This window comes from Dreissena polymorpha, chromosome 2 (assembly GCF_020536995.1).
Source record: "Dreissena polymorpha isolate Duluth1 chromosome 2, UMN_Dpol_1.0, whole genome shotgun sequence".
Taxonomy (NCBI): Eukaryota; Metazoa; Mollusca; class Bivalvia; order Myida; family Dreissenidae; genus Dreissena; species Dreissena polymorpha.
In genome coordinates this window covers 11,768,082-11,784,454 of record NC_068356.1, presented here as the reverse complement: position 1 = coordinate 11,784,454, position 16,373 = coordinate 11,768,082, and the positions used below count along the sequence as shown (strand labels likewise).

Genomic DNA, 16,373 nt, shown 5'->3' with positions numbered 1-16,373 from the left:
TTATCTTGATGAAATCTGAGTTGGGATTGTATTTGGTTAGTCAGGTGAGCGATTCAGGGCCATCATGGCCCTCTTGTTATACAAAAAGTTTGGTTTCTAGCATAATTTGCTTGAAGTATGAGTCATTGTTTAATGTGGCTTTGTAAGTAAAAAGGACGATCAAGAAAAAACAAAACAAATAAATATCCAAGCAAATTTGTTGAATTTATATCTCCAGCCAAATTCATTTTGTTTATGGGTGGTGCAAATCTCTTGTTCTACGGTTTTCATCCTTAACAAATATCAAGTGTAGGATATTTGTTTTTATGCATTGCAATTCTTCTCAGTGATATCTATAAACCCATGAACTTTCAGGTTGAAATCTTGTATCATATCCGAGACATAGCCCTGAAAAGTTACATCGTACAAAAACAGCAAAGGAAAATAACTCTTATTTCAGAAAGTGTAGGGTTATGGTTCATGTACAAGGCAATTATCCGCATTGATATCTATACACCCATGAAGTTTTAGTTGAAATCTTGTATCGTATCTCGAGATGTAGCCCTGACAAGATACTTTATACAAATCACCAAAAGGCTGTAACTCTAATTTAAAAAGTGTAGGGTTATGATCTTCTATACACCCATGAAGTTTTAGTTGAAATCTTGTATCGTATCTCGAGATGTAGCCCTGACAAGATACTTTATACAAATCACCAAAAGGCTGTAACTCTTATTTAAAAAGTGTAGGGTTAAGATCTTTTGCATGTCACTTCTTCTCATTGATCTCTTCACAACCATGAAGTTTCATTTTGAAATATTGTATTGTATCTAAGATATAGCCCTAAAAAGGACATCATACAAAAAAAACACCGGGCAATAACTCTTATTTAAGAAAAATTATGGTTATGGTTCTTGTGCATGGCACTTGTCCTCGTTCTTTAGATTTGTTAAACTTTGCGCCAGTCCTTTTTATGTTTGAACTTCCCTCGTACAATTGCAACTATTATTTAAGAATTGAATAGCATTTTTCTGCATTTCATTGGTGTATGAACTGTTGGGAAAATTACGCATAATTTGCATAAACGCCGACGGCGTTTGCATTAATTAGGCGTATTTTTCCAGACAGTTCATACACCGATGAAATGCAGAAAAATGCTATTCAATTCTTATAATTACAACACAAAATGATCTTAAAGCTGAAATTCTATCGTGGTAAGGGTCATTCAAGTCCTTTTCAATCTAGCGTATGAATCTATTTTCAGTTTCTGTTTCATCTCCGTCAAAAGGGTATATTGTTGAAGTTCGCGCAAAAAATATAACGTCATTTTGCTATTGACCAATAAAAAGCAAAGCTATTAAGTTTTGCGCAAAACATTACGTCATTTCGGCAACTTGTTTATGGCCAGAAAGTAGCGCCATGAATATTCATGTTTAAATTTGCATACGAAGTGGGTTCATCGGAAAATGAAAAACCAGTCGCATGAACAAATTATCCAATCAGAATGCAGCATTCATATGAAAGTGACAGAAGTTGTAATTATGTTTAAATTAACTTTGTTTTTAAGATACTCCAGTTTAATGAAAACTGTTGTCACGAGTGCAAATCGACTTGTGCATAATAAAAATACATTAAGTTTTTGTTATAAAACTTTTTTTTGGTGCAAATATAAAGTATAAAATGTTAAAATATGGTGTTTCTCATATGAATAATAACAACACTTAACGACAGTAAATATTTTTTTCACAAAAACTGACATAACAGTTTGTGACATGATTAATAAGTGATACAGATCTAATGACACATAATAAATGCAGTTACCATCGAGACAAAATTCTGTTAAAAATACCAATTTCTCAATGAACAAATAATAAATATAAACAAATACAACAACCCAAATATATATAAATGACACTGAAATAAAAACTACTGGTAAAATGCTTATTACTGCATGATGAAGTGTTGGACAAATGATCTATGTGCAAATATCAAGAAATATATATTGCGTATGTAGCTATTGATTGCATGGCATTTATAATCTCCTTTGGATTCCTGTTGAAAATGAAGTGTGGTAACTTGAAGATACCCAGGTGACAAACATGCTTGGACCCTGGCATTGAATGGCAAATAAATATGCACCAGACATTCATATGGAATGTAGTACAAAATGATTAAAATCATATTTACAGCTGTTACAATCTAAGAACTGTCAAAAAGGGCCAATGGTCACAAAATTCTCTCAGTAAAAAATTGTGTAAGTTTGTTAATATGGCTACATTTGCATTTATAATTGTCTACTTACACAAAGCTTTAATATGTTCTTATTTTTCCATGAATTTACAAACACATATTTGGATCAGACAAAAAAATTCAACCTGAACTATTTTATTTGATAGTATCTTGATATCTAAATTCATATTTTCAACACTAGCAAGGTAAACAACAGCTATGGTCTTACAGTGACTGTTTCAACTGGATACAATACTGCAAGCAATAACATTGACCAGTTCTATAATATATATTTCAATTATGTTTTTAATTGAATACCACTATGGCATTACTAAGTTTACATTCATCTAATACTCCAGATAAATATATAAAATATCACAGTCTTTTTTGGTTAGTGCAAACTTTATGTTACATACAATACATGTAAATAAATACAAACTATGTAACTGAACATAACAGCTTAACAACTTGTCTCGGGTTCTGTTCATTTTAGTAAGTTTTACCATTTAGTATGAAAGCACCTTTAATAGATATTTTGTAAGTTAATCTGTTATGTGGCACAAAACAGAAGGCAAGACAACAGCAAAATGACTTGTAACATGTCTGCTGCCAAACACAAACATAAAGCATACAAAAATCACACATTAAATCCTGCCAGTTTGATATACACATTCTGCACATTAACTTTGAGCCATGGTCCCACCACTTGTATAGGTCTTGAAGCTTCACACATCTAGTCATCTTAGTTCTAAACCTCATTAAAAGTAAATAGTTTTGCATAGCAGATACCGGGTTATTGAACTAGGAGTGATGCCATTAAGATGTTCCCACATCAGGAAGACTTGATGGGTGAGCTGGTGCGTGCCCCAAATGTCCCCAGTGGGAACTTGGTCTGCATGTCAAGGTCTTCCTGCAGGAGGTTACACTTCTGCTGCAGCGACGCCACCTGGGAACGCAGCGACTCTATAGTGCTCTCCAACTCCTGCAAGTGTTAGCACAAGGCAATGAACAACATCTTGATAACTGTAGTGTAAGTTGTGCGTCCTAGCATTCTTAATGATTAAACATATTACATCTTCTCGTTAGGTCAATTAAATAAAGTGAAAAATTATGATAGGATATTTACAGCAGGTAGCAATCAATGCATAGCAATAGTATAACTGGACCATGTGTAACTCGAAGGCTATTGTTTACCTGCCGGACAGAGCTGGGCATCAGGCCTCTCATCTTCTCTTCGTACGCCATCTTCAGGTGAGTAATCTGAATAATGACAGGAGGAAATGAATGGGAAAACTGGGCTTAATACACACGACCCACATGCAAATGGTCTGAACAAATATATGGCTAGCATAGCTCCGACCAGCCTGTGCATCCATGCCAGTGTTTGGTGACAAATGATGCTTTTATGCCATGATGGTATCGTCTGTTTTATATTAGTATCTTCTTAACAAATTCACTGAGCAGAATTTTTTTAGCTAATACAGACGTATTTAGTCCATTTCTTCCAAGATGTGTACATGTATATTCAGTATGAACAGTTGACTACAGATGGCTCAACTTACCTGGGACAGAGAAGAAAACAGCAGTTTATACCATGGGAAGCTATTTCTTCAAGGCTAATTATGACTACTTACAAAATTTAAAGAGTCTCGTTTTGGGAAAACTGGGCAAAAGCATGTGAGTAAAGTTTCATTCCATATTAGCTTGTATAGTCTGCACAGACTAGTAAGGGATAGCACTTTCCACCTTTATTGAATGTTTCATTTAAAAAAGTCTCTTGTTAACAAAAATCCATTTTAAGCAGAAAGTGTTGTCCCTAAATAGCCTCTAATGACTGCACAAGCTAATCTGGGACGACACTATGCACATGCATTAAGCCCAGTTTTCCTAGACCGTGGCAAATATGTGCAACAAGAAGCATGGTCCGACCTTCTCCTCCTGCTGTGAGTCCTGTGTGTCTATCTGACGCTCCAGCTGTCGCACCTTGCCATACTTGGACTCCAACTCCTTCTGAACAGTCTGAAATCATCGCACATGCATCTCATAAATTTAACAAAATTATCTTAAAATACATAACTTATGAAAGTTTTTGACTCATCTTTATTTTCCATTTTCTCAGGTTGCCCAAATCTTTAAATGGATTGGAAAGAAGGATAGATGAAAAGGGCAAAGACTAGAAGAATTTTATACAGTTAATAAATTTCCAAACGTTTTCAACAAGGAGCTTTATGAATACAGATCCACAGAACACAGGCCTATTAGCATGACGTACAGAGAGGTTGGAGTTGTACTGCTTCTTCAGGGTCCTCTTCTCCTCGTCATACTTGCTCATCAGCTCTGTCAGCTTGCGGTCTGAGGACTCCCTGTGTCTACAAGCAATAGCAACACAAGAAGTACTGTCAATATCACCCACAACATGCAAACATGGGACATAGAGTAACATAAAATATGTGGCCAGAATAGCACATCCTTACATTCTGGACAGGACCTGCTTATGAAACCATGAAACCTTGCGTGACTTTATAGCTTATGGCATATCACCCATTTTCGAATGACTAGGATCATACTGTTTTAAGTATTTGTGTAGGTCAGAATAAGGTAAAATTAATAATAGTGATTTGTAAGTTAACAAAGGGGAAAATAGCAACATCACATATATTTCAAATCAATATTTCACAGAAAATGATAATTAAAATCTGTATTATGCTATTAATGTAAACAATGTCTTAAAATTTAAAAAAATCACAAGTTGTTTTTTTATCTCTTAAAATACACTTACTTTTTCATGTCTTCTCGAAGTTGGTTGATTGTTGAATGCAATTCAGTAATTGTCTAAAAAATTAAAAACATATTTTCATGTACATAATAAGTCATGTGGTATCTGAATGTAAGTAATGTAAGTAATGACTAGAGAAGGCTCGGGATTTTTTGATGACATGTAATTTTTAGTATTTCAATGATTTTAAGAACTGGTGATTTTAAAGCAAATAAAACATCTGCAGACAAAATACAAAAGTGGACAACATGAAAACTCACATCTGCTGATTTCTGTGCCCGATCAGCATACTCTCTTTCTATCTGCTTCAATCTCTCATTGGTCTGAAATAGAAAATCAAAGCATTTAAGTTTTCAATTTATATGCCTGCAGCATTTCATGAAAAACAATAACAAATAATCAACAAAACAATCACCCTGTCTTCCCACAAATGCTACATTGCACAATTGGATCCACACTTCAAAGTAAGTGCTAAATTATCTTAACTCATCAAACTCATAACTTGAACATGATTAATTCATTTCCACCAACTACCACACTTTTTCAATGCCCTCGACTTTCTTAGCACTTCTATTTTCAATCACTTTGTTCAGCATATACATTTATTATATAATAATGCTCCATTAACTAAAGCGGTTACTCTTAAATTCTTTGAAAAACATCTTAGTCAGCACCACACACACTTTTTATTGCATCTGTTCCAACCAACTTTCCCAGCACATCCCTTATGACCCATCAAACTTTCTCACCACATGCTTCATACCCCACCGTCTTTCCCAGCGTACCCAACACACCTTTCCCAGCACATACACCATACCCCATCCACCTTTCCCACTACATGGATGATACCCCGCCCACATTTCCCAGCACATGCACCATACCCCATCTACCTTTTCCACCACATGGTTCATACCCACCCACATTTCCCAGCACATGCACCATACCCCACCCACTTTTTCCAGGAAATGCATCACACCCAACCATCTTTCCCAGCACATGCTTCATAGACCACCCATCTTTCCCATAAATGCACCATACCCCACCCACCTTTCCAACCACATGCACCATTCCCCACCCACTTTTCCCAGAACAGGCACCATACCCCACCCACATATGCCAGCACATGAACCATACTCCAACCACATTCCCAACACATGAACCATACCCCACCCACATTCCCAACACATGCACTTTACCCCACCCACATTTCCCAACACATGCACCATACCCCACCCACCTTTACCAGCTCATGCTCCATACTCCACCCACCTTTCCAAGCACATGCTCCATCTCAGTGCTGTGGGTTTTCTGCATTTCTAGTCTCTGTTGCTCCATTTCTGACTTCAATTTGCCCATCTGCAATACACAACAATTGCATCTTGTTTTCACAGTTTAGTTATACTGTATATAAAATAGAGATTCCACAGGTAAGTAAAATATTAACTGGTAAATCCATCATTGTAACCTCCTATTTAACCGTTTAAATGAAAACCTTAACATGTTGAAGTGCACTTTAAAAACAAATTTTTTAAATAAAATTCATTTTAATTATTAAATACTTACCTGTTATCGTATGCTTATACTTTCCAAGGGGAAATAACTCATCCGGAATTTTAACTGGGAATCCGCCACCTCAATACCGTAATACAGGCCAGGTTAAACATAGTGCAATGCAACCTAGCCAAAAATCGGTAACCAACCCTCAATATTCTTTCAATATATATACAAAAATATTAATCGAATAGCGGGGTGGGAGGTGGGACTTACCGATAACAGGTAAGTATTTAATAATTAAAATGAATTTTATTTAAAAAAAATTGTTTTAATGTCATAAATACTGACCTGTTATTGTATGCTGATTTTGCAGCTGCGGTGGGAAGGTTCGTATATATTTTCCCAACACAGTAGAACCCATAAACAGGGTTATCAGCTAATGATATCAAGTAATCTTCGTTAAAACGGTATTAATTATGACTTCTCGGACAGAGTAATATGTCTATGTCGTAAAGAAGACACTACCGTTAGTGAAACCACAACAAGCCCAAACATATACAAATTGTATTGTTGGCACTTCAGAAAAGGAAGATAAAAAGATGACAAAGGTGGTCGGATTCCTCCAGTAAACAGCTTAGAGCACGTCAAAAAGTGGGGTGTGATTAATATATGCCAACAAAACAGACAGAGCTCTTAATTTTATGCGGTCAGATCCTAAAAAGGAATGAATCCTTAGATAGGATAAGAGTAACTTCCTTAGTCGAGGTCTAACCCCGAGAAATAGAAGCCGCAGACACATCCCCCCCTTTTTGGGGGAAATGAAGAGTGTCTTTTGAGAACCTCGAATGGACTTCGGACTAACACTGCTGAGATAGAACTTCAAAGCCCTGATTGTCCAAAGAAGTTTATCCTCATCTTCATGACTACCAGTTTAAGAAAAACTTTGAAACTTGACGGTAGAAACCATATAGAGATATTAAGCAAGAAATCCTGGCTGACACAACAAAGTGAAAATGACAATAGATCCAACTGGAATTGGTCATATTCAACAGAAAAAGCATGAATTTCACTTCTGCGTATGGTAAAAGCCATAATAAGAAGGAAAACCGTCTTAAAATTATATTGGAACTGTTAATAAGCCTGATGAACAAAGGTTCATAGGGAGCTCATTAAGCATCCCAACATGTAACGAAAGTCAAAACCGCTTAAGAAGGTAAAGGAACGAAAAACATAGTGTTGACGTTCCATAGTTTGGATCAGTTACAAAATAGGTAAGACAGCACAGAGTTGCGACGACTTACACAAAACAAGGTATACGAAAGCATAATCTCTATCCTTTGATGAAGAAAAGAACAAATTTCTTATCATCAAGAAAAAGATGAGAAAAACCTCTATGTATCTAGCAGAGTGATTAAGGTAATAACTATGCTCTCTAATACCCAGTCAAAAATGAATTTCCATAGAACCTTTATACAGTTCTGATGGAATTATCCTTGCACAAGTAACAAGGATTGAAACTCTAACAGAAAAACGTTCTTCTGTAGAGATAACTAAAAGTTATTAATGGCCAGACATGTAGTGGCACATGTTTGGATCAGTAAAAATATGTCTCTCTGAGATATGATATTTGACCTGTGAAGAAGTTTCCTGAAAATAATTGTACAGGAGACTTAAAAGGTCGTAGAACCATAATCCCATAGTTCATTAAGTATATTGCATGAAATTATGGCAAAAACGCAGTTATTGCAAAAACTCACCAAGAAGGCAAGATATTCCAGTTTATGTCAATGGACGAATGTATAACAATCGCACACCCTGCTGGATCGATTTCTGTGAACTGCATTAATGACGTTGTTCAGCATACCGGTATATACTGCGATATACGATAGCATAACGCTAATTACTAGCGTTTGATGATAAACAACATTCTTTGATATACTATGTACACCATGCAACTTTACTGCCGTGCATGCGCAATTACATTATTTGAACCCAACGGAAAAATAATCCGAAAGAAAGAACTGCAGGAGAAAACGTCCAACAGGGAGTTGAGACGAGCTGGTATGAGTAAGACGATAGAGAAAATTTGTTGTTCTTGCAAAGAACGAATAAGTTCCTGATTTCCAGTTACAAGGAGTGATAATATGATCACCTCCGTTTCTGTAAGTAAACCACGACCGATGTGTGACAGTTGAAACCATCACAAAGGAATCGTGAAAATGTGTTGTAAATGAAAAACAGCTAAAAAGAATTTTCGCTTTTCAAGATGTAGATGTGCAGGTGATATTCATTAGGATACCCCATAATTGAGAAAATCAAGATACGTTGTTCTATGTGATCGTCCATAACCTTCTCTGCTCACATCTGTATAAGGTGTAAGGAAGGTTGTGGTAGAATAAACTATATTCTTGCCAAGATAATCTTCTAGTCTAGACACCACTGAATAGTGGTAAATAATGAAAAAAAGATGGAAATCTGTGTCATTGAATAATCCCGAGATTAATACAATTAACTTAAAAATAAAGCTGAAAAGGACGCAAGAAAAGACGTCTCAGCAGAAGGACCGGTGACCGGACCGGTAAATACCGACCGGTGACCGGAACCATTTGTCAAGGATGGGTGGGCAAAGAAACCACGGCGAGCCGAACTTTTCCACTCCAAACACACTTGAAAATTGGTAGAATAGGACAGTGTTTAACACTCATAAGTTTATGACCTATCTACAGAATATAGCCTCTTCTTGAACCAATAACAGGCACCTTTCAAATCCTGGATAATACAGGTCGTGAAGTCATCGATTTGCGAAGTACTGAAATATGATTGACAGTGGTACCTCCGGAATCGGAGGTGTGATGGCAGAAAAAGGTGAAAAGCCTAGGAGTAACCTTAAGGGGGTCCACGCTTGCCGGTAGAATGCATGGAAGTCTTAAATTCTGACTTTATTAATCCATTTACTTCAAGACTCCTAACCGGGACGAATTCCGAAAGGAATACGACCAGTTATAGGAAGACGGCCTGTTATGGCCAGAAGTGTAATAGAAGAATAACTTTAAGATGAGGTCCCTCCAGATCCTAGGATCTAAGATCTGAGTTCAATAGGTCCTAAGCCATCTACAAGACTGTAGCCGCTATGCGGTCAATCTGATAGGCAATCCTATGTATCAGAACTCTTGTTGATTCCAGTAGCTTGAAAATATGCACTGTCGTAGGAGCAATAGAAAAGCAGAAGTCGATACAAAATGTCGTCTTGCTAATCCTGCTAGCGTCATTAATGTGTCCCAACTGTTCCGTGACACTGACTGCAAAGTCTGTAGCCGACAGGTAAAGGCTTTTAAAACAATTCATCCTTCGGGTCTCGAACATAAATTAATAGAGGTCAAATAGTAATGTTCGACCTCAATGCTAGTCTCTGAGCCCACTTCAGCCGATCTATCTGCAAAACCAGTAGTCTGCATGTAGCCGGTTGAGATAGAAGTACAAATAACAGATATAGCATGATTTGGTAACCGTCGCCAGTAGAACATCAGTATTGAAAAACACAAAAAGTCATGTAGATTGTTGAATCCATAAAATATAGTATTCAATACAATCATAGCCAGGGGTATACAACTAGGTAATGTAGACGATACCCGTGATACTAAAAATTGACCGATGAAAACACAGTGGAATACCGGTAATTGGTAACTGGTGACCGAACCGGACCGGTCAATGACCGGTTACTGTAGCCAGGTGAACGGACCAGTCATAATATGACCGGTGACGTTACCAGTTAAAGACCGAAAAATGGTGGAATCCATATGGTTTGATATCAATGTCAAGCACTGCTCGGAAAAGAAGATCGTGCCAAAAATCCAATCCGATGGCAATGAGACATCACTTATTCTGACCGGTGATCAGTGATCGGTGATATGACCGATGAATGGTGACCGATGTCCGGTGATCGGGACCAGTATAATATAACTGCGTCAGAATGGAAATATCTGGTGCAGAAGAATGACCATCCACGAAGTCATCTGATAATGTTAACCGGAAAACAACGGTGGATTATCAGTATTAATAGGCATAAGTGCCCTTGTAGTCGTAGTGGAGAAAAGAACAGCTTATCCCGAAGCCTGAAAGTTAAACTAACTAGTGTTCGTATACAACTACGGCTCGGTGACTGCAACATGTGTGGATGCCATAAGAAAAACCATCACACGTGGAATGGAGACATGATATTCCTAAAGGAATAAAATGGAGAACGTCAATATGACCAGTAGGTTCATTAACGCCTACGTGAGAAGTGGCGACATCCATATAACTGCGATGCCGAAAAATTGTTCGGCTACGCTGGAAATATTGTCTTCTACAATATTGTCTCCGTGAGCATTGACGTGATCGCTTACGAGCGTATCAACGCCGAGAACTGCTCAATGAAGGAGAGGTATGTTCGATAACTATCCTGTTGTGCTCAATGAAGTCCGCTGATGTCTACGTGAAGGTTGACGACGTCCTCGTTTCCTGCGATGTCGAGATCTGGATCAGCTCGAGATGTGGATCGGCTGCGATGAGACCGAGATCTTCTAGAATAACGTCTCCGTGAGTGACGACGTGATCGCTTACGAGAGCAGCGACGATGAGAACTGCTCGACGAAGAAGAGCGTGTCCGATGTCTACTCCTTGATGAAGACGATGTATTCGACGACGAAAAGGAGAATAATTCAATGAAGAAGACCGAGTTCTTCTTCTTGACCGGTGACTGGTGTTATCGGTGGCAGGCCTAACTGATGACTGTTGACCGGTGATCGGACCGGTGATCAATGACCGGACCGGACCGGTGACCGGACCGTTGACATGACCGGTGACCGGACCGGTGACCAGAGCGGACCTGTGACATGACCGGTGACCGGACCGGTGACATGACCGGACCGGTGATCAATGACCGGACCGGTGATCAATGACCGGACCGGTGACCGGACCGGACTGGTGATCAATGACCGGACCGGTGACCGGACCAGCCGGTAAGACGTCGATCAAAGGTCCGTGATCAACGTCCCTGGTGACGTACCAGTCATATCATGACCAGTGTTGTCACCGGATAATGACCGTATGGCGGATGCCAAATGGTCCGGCATTGGTCGATGTCCTTGACCAATGCCATCGGGCAAAGACCGGCTGACGGGTGTCGCCATATGGTCTGATGTTGACCGACTGTCTAAGAGACTTAGCATAGTACGGTCGCGATCGCGCCCGATACCTGGTGACTGATACTGCAACTATCATCCATGATCTTGCGAAGTCACCGGGTATTTATCCACTCTTGTTTCTGCGACCATCATGTAGTCGAATATATGAAAAACAAGAGCAAAGCATATTCAACCATAAACTGGTCACTTCATCATTTGACCATAATGAAAATTATAATAATACTGCCGTAGATCATAAATTAAACAAAAGTTTAATTCAAAACAGATGAAAAATAAAATGACGATCAATTAGATTGTCATACGGAACGTTAAAATCATTATTGCACACAATGGCAAATGATAAACAATCTGTCAATAGAAGAACACGCTTTGCACGATCTCGTAACACATTAGAAGAACATGCTTTGCACGTTCTAGCAATGTATTAGAAGAGCACGTTTTGCACGTGGTCGTTCGCGCCTGAAAACACCCAGCATGGTAGAAATAAACCATTGTTCGATAAAAACAAGCATGGCTTACCTTTTACAAATGAAACAAAATCCATTAAATCCACACAAATTAATCCGAATGAGAAATAAATAGATAAATAACACAATTTATCTATTCAAAACCCCAATCAACCAAGTGAAAAACAATATTTTAATTCAGAGCCGTAAAAGACACGTATACACCTGGTTGATCCGGAAAGAATATTGAGGGTTGGTGACCGATTTTTGGCTAGGTTGCATTGCACTATGTTTAACCTGGCCTGTATTACGGTATTGAGGTGGCGGATTCCCAGTTAAAATTCCGGATGAGTTATTTCCCCTTGGAAAGTATAAGCATACGATAACAGGTCAGTATTTATGACATTAAAAATGTATGACAGTTTTGTAATTGCATGTATGTGTACTCTCTTTAAAATCAAAAGTAATTTGGGACAATTACATTGGTTACAAAAATTTTCATATCAAGTTTGTGATATAAATGTCGTCTTCATAACACATTTAAATTCAGTAGATTTGCAAATCTATGTCAGATTCTGTATCAAATGTTTCTTTGTTAAAGTATATAGATAATAAACAAACAAATAAATAAAGTCTTGTAGGGAGCTACCCTTTTCATGTTAAGTCAAGCAAGGTTGCAAGGTCCTATAAGCAGAAGGGGACTCAAACCTATATGTTTACTAATGTGCTCACCTCTATCTCCGTGTCCCGCTGCATCTTCTGTTTCTCCTCCTCTCTCAGCAGGCCCAGCTCCACCAGCTGCTGCTTCCTCAGCTGATTGGCCTGAACCACCTCCTCACGTAGCTCCTGCTCTCGCAGCTCCAAGCCCGCAATTTTCTAAAAACAAGGGACAAAACTGTCACAATACCAGGTTTTCAAAAAAATATATTTATAACTAGAGCTATGTCACAGACTTGACGTATACCCCCACATGCTGCATTGACACAGAATATTTTGCATGCTGTCTTCACAAAAGAATTATTATGCCATTATCATTTATGGCTATTTTAACCTTTGAACTCTTTAATTCTTTTGCATGACACGCCGTCCAATGACTGAGTCATTTTAAAATCTCACAATGAATGACATACCGGGTAGTTATCGCCCAGACAAGCTCATTTATGGCCATTTTTTACCTTTGAACTCAAAGTGTGACCTTGACCTTGGAGATATCGACGTAATTCTTTCGCGCGACACAGCGTCCAATGATGGTAAACAAATGTGCCAAATGATTTGAGGACCTAACTCTAAGAAAACCTGAGTTAATGCATGAGCGGAAGTGTTGTTCCTGATAAGCCTGTGCAGACTTTACAGGCTAATCAGGGATGACACTGAACACTTTTTTAGAATTTTTGGTTCAAAGGTTGTCTCTTCTTAATGAAAATCCCGTTGAAGTGGAAAGAGTTGTCCCTGATTAGCCTGTGCAGACTGAACAGGTCTGGGACGACAATTTCCACACAAGTCATGTAATAAGCCCACTTTTCCAGAACAATGCTCATGAACACTTCCTATTTACAATATCGGGGGTTTGATTTTGGACTCATTGCAGGGAAAGAAAATACACAACCTAGCATTACAGTATTAATAAAAAAACTTCACTTCTGAAAAGATCCAGCACAGGTAGGAACTATTTTTTAAACTATCTTGAAAGTGAAATTTGAAAATGAGGAAATCAGCTTAAAGGAGTAGAAACCAAAACCTTGCTGTCCTTTACAATAATCTTTCTATTACCTTACTTGCTATATCAGGTCCAGTATCTCTGGCCTTTTCAAGGGCCTGATATTGTCAATTTCCCTTAAATGTCAGCCAGTGAGAGATTAGATGTTGAATCTCATTCCATTGATCTAGAATATACTACTTGCTTTATCAGGTCACTTTTCTCTGATCTGATATGCCCTGAAGCTGTTCTTATCATGCTAGCCTAATTAAAGGATCATTTTCACTTCATATCAGCTACATCTACATTATCATACAATTTGATTTAACCCATTTCATTCGGTAAACAATTGCCCTGGACTCAGCATAAGCAAAGTCTCGTAGCAATGTTCTTTCGAATTTAGGATGGATCGACCTAATTGTAACAGAGTTATTATTGTTGTTGATTTTCAAACGGAAACATGCGCAAAGATTTCAGCAAAATGTTTCTAGCACCATTAACGTCTCTGTGTGTGTTATATTTGCATTGATCACAATAAAATGTTTCACTCTTTTGAAGATTTTTGTTGATTTTGCCACACACTCCACAGGTCTTCGAAGTGTATGCTTTATCTTGAACAAGTAATATGCATTCGGTGTTCGTAGTTCGGTGAATTAGCCTTTGGCGAAATCTGTAATGTTGCCAATATAGCAAATCCCTTTTAGCTCGTTGTGATAAATGTTTTTTCTTTACCATTGACGCTACGTTGATTTTACCCAGTGCAACATACTGATACTCTTTGACGAGATGTGAGGAAAGCTTTAGGTGAATATCTTCTACAAACGTTTTTAGTTTTAAGTGTGTTTTCTTCAGTGATACAATTCGTTCACATGCTGCTTGTTGTTGCTTTTTGTTTTGCGCTTTAGTCAAATGCATATGGGCATGATCTATTTTATTGTGGAGTTTACTAATCACATACTGCTTGTCTTCTTCAATGCCAACTTGGAAAAACGTTACAATCGATTGGGTCATACACTGTAGCAAACGTTCTACCACCAGGATCTATGCCTCACATACGTTTATCTATCGTATCGTTTGATGCATTTCTACGTGTATACATAGGATCACAAGGAATGTTCATTGCAAATGTCCATTTAGCACGCTTGACAATTTTAACATCGTGATCGATAGGCGAAATGTTTGTTATTGGTTTAGCCAATTTGAGGAATCTTTCTTTAGGATTTGAACGCTTTTCAAAATTGTCTGGCATCATACAGATATATTGGTTTAGCATATTGGTATTATCCGTAGATACAACTTTGCCTGAGAGATGTCGTATGAACTGTTTTGGAACACAAAAAGATCCCTGAACTATATTTGATATAGGCATTGGTCGTTTTTGTTTTGATTTTAATGACTTGGTCGACTTGTAAGATGTGTGAAAGTTTTTACATGATGTTGTTTTTACTGAAGTCATTTTGTTGTTGAAGTACCAATCATCATTTTCCATCCTAAACTGCGGATCCACATCACTTGCATTGGTTTTGCAAACAATTTTCTGTAGCTCGAATTGGTGTGGTCTTAAACCTTTTTCGTTTATCAACCACAAGCACCAATTATACGTATAATTTGAAACGCGAAGCATTTCGTTTAGGACTTGTTTTTGATGTTTAGTAGGACAAAGTCCAACGGAAAATGATGTAAGAAAAAATGATTGTTTCTTTTGCTTTTTTACACTAGCCGACTGTAACAATTGAATCGCATTGCAATAATTTTTCTCGTGATTAACCATATCCTTTCTTCTAATGTACTCCCACCAATACCACATACTCTTGTGTTTGTGGACATTTGCAGCATCCCATAATGTTAATTGCTCTGGTTTGCGTTTCATGGCTGTACAATACAAAGCAACACGGGAATTTGTTCGCTCATATACAACTATTTGTAATACTCTGATATCGGGGCGATACGAATGAAACCGTATTCCGACTTAAATGGGTCAAGCATTTATCCTACTGCTACTAATCTACATGAGCAGAGCTCTGGGAAATAGGGGTTTAATGCATATGCATAAAATGTTGTCTCAGATTAGCCTGTGGAGTCCGCACATGCTAATCAGGGAGGACAATATCTGCCTTAACTAGGTTTCCACTCAGAACAAACTTCCTTTTAACTATAAAAATACCAATACAAGCTGACTGCACAAGCTAATCTGGGGGCGACACATTAAGCCTTATTTTCCCAAACCACCGCTTACTAATAACTGCACATTCTCTCACCTTGGCGTCCTTTTCCTGCCTGGCATGCATGCGTCGTTCCAGGTCGGTGATCTCCTGTCTGTGCAGGGACTTGCTGTTCTCCACCTCCTTCTCGTGCTCCCCGTGGATGAACTCCTTCTGCACGTGGAAGTCCTTCAGCATGCCCGCCTTCTCCTGCTCATGGCCCATCTTCACCTCCATCAGCTGGACATACACAACTGGGAGTGTTTACAACATGCGATTGAGTGGCGCTCTGATAAAATATGGTGCTTAATGTATGTTCATAAAGTGTTGTCCCAGATTAGCCAGTGCAGCCTGCACAGGTTAACT

General features: G+C 38.2%; 1 protein-coding gene across 4 annotated transcripts in view; it reads right to left on the bottom strand.

Moving 5' to 3' along the window:
* Positions 1 to 1,705: 1,705 nt before the first annotated feature.
* The window catches only part of LOC127865830 (centrosomal protein of 112 kDa-like), a 57,581-nt gene continuing 42,913 nt past the window's right edge, over positions 1,706 to 16,373 (bottom strand). For all 4 annotated transcript variants that reach the window (XM_052405856.1, XM_052405859.1, XM_052405858.1 and 1 more), the window contains 9 exons: positions 16,065 to 16,247; positions 12,843 to 12,986; positions 6,254 to 6,340; positions 5,245 to 5,307; positions 4,988 to 5,040; positions 4,481 to 4,577; positions 4,138 to 4,227; positions 3,403 to 3,468; positions 1,706 to 3,190 (listed from right to left, as the gene is read on the bottom strand). In XM_052405856.1, coding sequence (XP_052261816.1) covers positions 3,041 to 3,190; positions 3,403 to 3,468; positions 4,138 to 4,227; positions 4,481 to 4,577; positions 4,988 to 5,040; positions 5,245 to 5,307; positions 6,254 to 6,340; positions 12,843 to 12,986; positions 16,065 to 16,247 — 933 coding nt within the window. In that variant the 3' untranslated portion in view covers positions 1,706 to 3,040. The remainder of the gene's footprint in view (positions 3,191 to 3,402; positions 3,469 to 4,137; positions 4,228 to 4,480; positions 4,578 to 4,987; positions 5,041 to 5,244; positions 5,308 to 6,253; positions 6,341 to 12,842; positions 12,987 to 16,064; positions 16,248 to 16,373) is intronic.